Consider the following 5,975-nt stretch of genomic DNA (forward strand, 5'->3'; position numbering starts at 1 on the left):
AATTATACCTCATGCCTGAATGAACCATGTATAAAGTAGCAAGTTCTATACAAAAATAAACAAACAATATATGAACTTAGTTGCAACTAATATAAAAAAATTGCAAGTTAAAAAAAAATAATAGTTTTACAACTAATTTAAGCTTACAGTGTGATATAGCATAACACATGTCTAAAATAGCAAATCATAAAAGCATATACAAACTTAAATATAAAAATTAAAACAATCCCTTTATAAACTTTGCTATAACTAGCCTAAATAAACACCCATAAAAAAAATGCAAGTAAACATTTTACAACTGATGAAACTTACAGTGTAATTTTGCATACCACATGTCTAAAATTGCAAATTATAAAATCATATAAACTAGCTCTATGTAAATATAGCTGCAACTAACCTAAATAATGATACCCATCATTGATGGGTCTTTTGATGGCATCAAAAGAAATGTTAACATTTTTAATTTTATAACTGATTTAAATTTATACCGTAAATTACTACATGTCACGTTTAAAATAGAGAATTACACAAGGATATATACAAGTCATGTAGTCTTAATTATAGAAATAATTGTTCAACTAACCCTTTAGTTTATCATATAAAAAAATTAAAAATATATTCAATGCTTAATATAGAAAATTTAAAATAAGTTCAACAACCTTCGAAATTACAAATAACAGAGTGTAATTTAAACTGCGTTTATCCATTTGCTTTCTCTACTAAAATTTAGTAAAAAAAGAAAATGGATAAACACAATTAAAATTGTGCTTTTTTAAAATAGCTTAAAAAATAGCAAATTAAAATTACTGCAACAAACCTTTATCTACAATTTAAATATGGTTTAAGAAGATCGCCTTTTAAAAATTTATCATTTATAAATAAAGAACTTGACAAATATAAATCAAACAATCAAGACTTAAAAAAAAAATCTACAGAGAATGCACTTCATAATTTCTTATAGAAACCCTTTTTAACAAAAACTTCTGTTGTTTTTCAACGGATTTGAATATTTAATCCGTTGAATTAACGAAATTTCGAAGAATCCGTTAATAGTTTATTTTACTCCGTTAATTTTGTGATTTTTGGTTACGAATTACTTCGTTAATTTAACGGAAAAAAGTAATCCGTTGCTTTTTCTAACGGATTGTTTTTAGAGTGTAACTACATAAACTATGCAAATATTGCCTGGGGAAGTACAGGTAAAAGTAAATTGCAATGTCTTTACCGCCATCAGAAACATGCAATGCGAATAATACATTTTTAAAATCGTTTTTCAAATACAAAACCTTTATTCAAAGATATGAATGTATTAAACGTTTTTGAACTTAACTTGTACAATACTTTATGTTTTACGTTTTGTTGTATGAACAACCCTTTATTACATGTTTTTAAAGATCTATTTACCTTTAAAGTAAAGAATAAATATAGTTTGCAAAATAATAACTATTTAAAAGAACCCTTTTGTCAAACAAAGTTTAATCAATTTTGCATAGATTATCGAGCACTTTATCTTTGGAATAAAATTGTCCAGCCTAATTTTGATTCATCTATCTCTTTTTCTGTTTTTAAAAACAAATTAAAGAATATTATTTTTTCAACGGATAATATATTGAAATATTTTTGAGATATTATTTTAACGATTTATTATTTCAAATGTTTTGGATTGTTATTTTGTCATAATCTACTTGTATTATTTTATATTATATTTATATTGTAATTTTTATATGGTTCTGGCGACAAGATTGTTATGATCTTCTTCCAGATTCCAAGTTTATATAAATATATATTACATGTAAATCACGACATGTAAATAATGTAAACTAAAACTAAACTTAAAAAAAAAAGTTTGGTTTCCTGGTCCAAATTACAAATATCCATATTCTGTGCATTTAAAGAAGGGTAAGAATGTTAATTGCTTTTTGTCCGAGAAACATATACATAAATTTCCGTGGATAATGATTTCAGAATGCCTTTATAGAATTTTTTGTAAGTATTGCTTTCTTTTTGCACAATTTGGGGGAATATACGGTCAAGTGCAATTACTCAAGCTAGTTACAGACTTAACAGCATCCATAACTAATATACTGAGTTTTATGAAAGGGCTGCCCAACATAAATACTGTTGATGAAAATGTCCAATTAATGAAAGTTTCTTCAGAATTTGAATTTTAGGAGCTAAAATGGAAAGATGCAATTAAAAAACAACAAGACCTACCTGAATGTGCGCTGGAAGCATACAAGCAATGTGATGGTAATGTCTTCCCTTTAATTAAATGTATTTTGTAACTGCTTTGCACCCTTCCTGTTAGCGTTGCTTCGGGAGAACGGAGTTTCTCGGTTTTGAAATAACTTAAAACTTGGTTAAGATCCAAATAAGGACAAGAACGATTAAATGGATTAGCTATGATGCATATCCATAGAGATTGTATCATAAATGTCGAAAAAATTATTAATAGTTTTGCATCTTCGAAAACTAGAAAGCTCAATTTTATATGGTGGTTTGTTAAATTTAAAAAAAAAGAATATACAAAAGATATTATTTTGTCTTTTGATGAACATTACAGACAGGGCCAGATTTACCTATAGGCAGACAAGACTACAGCCTGTGCACCATGATTTTAGCGAGCTCATTTATTAAATGTGTATCGTAGAAAAAAAATTGTGTTATTTAGGAGTGTTTAGGGCCCCCAAAATTTTTTCTACAATCTGCCTTCGAGGATATCCATCCCTTATAACAGACTAAATATATACTTTAAACGTTTGATTTTTTCAAGATATTTATATACAGATACATTCAATATATTTATTAGCAAACTTTTCTAAAAATATTCTAAATAATCAAATAAAAAAGTGGTTTATCTGAAGAGAAAAAACAAGATTTTTTTTTTGTTTGGTCACATTACCCTCCCTCCCTAGGACAATGATCTGGATCCGCCACTGTTTGTATATATATATATATATATATATATATATATATATATATATATATATATATATATATATATATATATATATATATATATATATATATATATATATATTAAATAGAATATTTGAAAATACAAATCTTACAGATTTGTACTTTCAAATATTCTTTTCCTTTTTTGACTATTGGCGACAATTTATATTTTTAAATGCTATATATTCTTTATTTACTATTTCTATTTTTAAATATTATACCTTCTTTTTTTACTAATTGCGAATGTTTGTACTTTTAAATACTATATCTTCTTTTTTATTATTATATAGCAAAATTTTCTAATTGATTTTTTTACCATATTTTACTATTATTGTTATGATCTGTAGGGGCTCAATGAAAAGATTAGGTTGGTATTTTCCTATCCATATCTTCTTTGAGCCCCTATCTGTTTATTATTTATATATTTGTTAATAATTTTTTTTTTGTGTGAAAGTAAATTGTAGTTTGTTTAAACAGCAAAATAAAAAATCATATATGTTAAAAAAAACAACAACAACATGAAAGCAGTTCTTCTATTTAATGGAAACACATTATCGATATACTCGATAACACTGAAACGCTTGAAAACATGAAACTGTTGCTCAGTTCTTTAAATTATGACCAGCACAATGATATGTGGGGATTCAAAGGTCATAGCCATCATATTTGAGCTAAAAAATTCCATGTTTTTTGTGCCGAGAAACTGTGGCTGCCAAAAGAGAAAGCACATCAAGTATTCTACCACTCCATATAAAATTGAAGTAATGAAAGCTTTTGTTACGAGTATGGATCATACTGGTTCTGTATTTCTATATTTGTATGACAAAATTTCAAAATTAAGTGAGGCAAAGTTAACTGTAGGTATCTTTGTTGGACCGCATATCCGAGAAGTAATGAAAGATAAGCAGTTTACATCTAAATTGGCCACAATTGAACTGGAAGCCTTGAATGCTTTTAAAGATCTTGTCAACAATTTCTTAAGTAACTTTTAGTCAGACAGTTACAAAAGTCTTTTTAAGAATATGGTTGCTAAATTTCGGTTTCTGGGTTGTCCAATGGGTATCAATTACACCTTTTGGACTCCCACGTTGACTACAATCCAGCAAATCTTAATGCGTACAATGAAGAACAGAGTGAAAGGTTCCATCAAGTCATTTGTGCAATGGAGAGTCGATACCAAAGTCGATGGAATATGAATATGGCTGACTATTGCTAATACCTATAATCCTGGTGCTCATAAATAAAAAATGGTTCATAAACAAAAATCAATGAAAAAACAACTCACAGGGATGGATAATTAACAAATGTAATTCTGCTTCTATATTGTGCTAATGATTTTATAATAATTTTTCTATTATTTTCTTTTATATTGCGTTATTAATTTTCAATAGTTTTCTGGATGATTGATGTTTAATATCTATGTCTATTTTGTTGCTGGTTTAATTTAATTTTTTTCCTATATTATCAAAGCTCGAACCTCGACATAGTACAAATATTTTGATTACATATTTGAAATTAGCATGAAAAGTTGTGTAAGAAATACCTATTCACATGTCTGCGGTTTTTACCAAATAAAAATTTGTATATTAGTGTAATTTCAATTAAAACATTTTCTTTAAAAATTTTGACCTGCATTTTAAGGCACCAAAAATCTACAATTTAAAGTATAGCTGAAAATCTAAAATGACCATTAAAGATGTTCAAATTCTGAAGACGAACTTTCAGCTGTTGTAGCAAAAATATATATACGGCCAAAAAATCGCATTTATTTTAAGATACAAATACCTGTAACTTAAAAGTTAGAAATAAATTATGAGAAAATAGCGCAACTTTAGTGTTATTGGTTTGGTATACTTTTCACTTCTCAATTGTAAAACAGTTGTATAAGAAGAAGAATGGAAATGCAAAATAAATAATTATATATAACTTTTATAATTTTATACAAATTATTAATGTTTGATTAAAGATAAAATTGTCTAATGTTTTCGCTGCTTTTTCCACTTGTACGTAGGTTTTTTCTTATTAAATTTGCGTTTAGACACTGTACCTTTACCCATTAACTGGCGTTGAAGTGCTAATGCTTCCCTTGTTTGAACAAGTTTATTTTCACGTTGAATTCTTTTCTCTAATGCTGCATAAGAAAGCTGACTTTGCTTTTCAGAGTGCGAATTCACAAATTGTGAAGACGGATCCATGAGCATCTGTCTAGTTGGAATGTTGTGTTTTCGAGATAAAAGTTCAGGAAATGTATCAAACTTCTCTGCAGCATTAAACTCATCGCATTCTTTTTTAGTGTCAACAAAAAAAACATGGTTTCTCTCTTGAGTGTCTGCCATGTCGATCATGTGTAAATCGTTTTGCATTTTTTTGACTTTTTTTGCTTCAACGCTGCACTTCATATTTAAATAATTTAAATCTTGAGTTTTCAACAACTTAATCTGATCAGAAGTATACTTTTTAACATTTTGAGGAAGCACGTGTACACCTTCCTTTGTTTTCTGATTGATCATTTGAAAATAAAATTCATCAGGATTTTTTTCAAGCGCTTTTTGTTTCAACTTTTTCAGAGTATTTTCTTTCTGGTGGAAATTTTTTGCTCTGAGAAGATAATCTTTTTTCTTTTCTAGTAAACCAAGATGTTTTCTTCCAGAAAGTTTATATCTTTCACGATGAGTTTTCTGACCACTCTTCATTGCTGCTTTTAAGGACTCCATTTTTACTACTAAAATAACCTACAATATATATTATATTATACATACATACATACATACATATATATATATATATATATATATATATATATATATATATATATATATATATATATATATATATACTATATATATATATATATATATATATATATATATATATATATATATATATATATATATATATATCAGCCCTCAGAACTAAGGTCGGCATTAACTAACTACCGACTTCAAAGTGTTTGAGGTCGGCAAAAAATCGCCAACCTCGTTTTTATGTTTTATGGTAACCCCTTTGTGTCAAATTTT

The 5,975-nt window shown here is 27.1% G+C and overlaps 1 protein-coding gene across 1 annotated transcript; it reads right to left on the bottom strand.

The window, feature by feature from the left end:
- Nucleotides 1-4,860: 4,860 nt before the first annotated feature.
- Nucleotides 4,861-5,705, bottom strand: LOC100203881 (probable U3 small nucleolar RNA-associated protein 11). Its single transcript, XM_065799982.1, has one exon. The coding sequence runs from the start codon at nt 5,670-5,672 to the stop codon at nt 4,935-4,937; it is 738 nt and encodes a 245-aa protein (XP_065656054.1). The 5' UTR covers nt 5,673-5,705; the 3' UTR covers nt 4,861-4,934.
- Between the last annotated feature and the right edge of the window lie 270 nt (nt 5,706-5,975).

This window comes from Hydra vulgaris, chromosome 06, assembly GCF_038396675.1.
Source record: "Hydra vulgaris chromosome 06, alternate assembly HydraT2T_AEP".
NCBI classification, from domain to species: Eukaryota; Metazoa; Cnidaria; class Hydrozoa; order Anthoathecata; family Hydridae; genus Hydra; species Hydra vulgaris.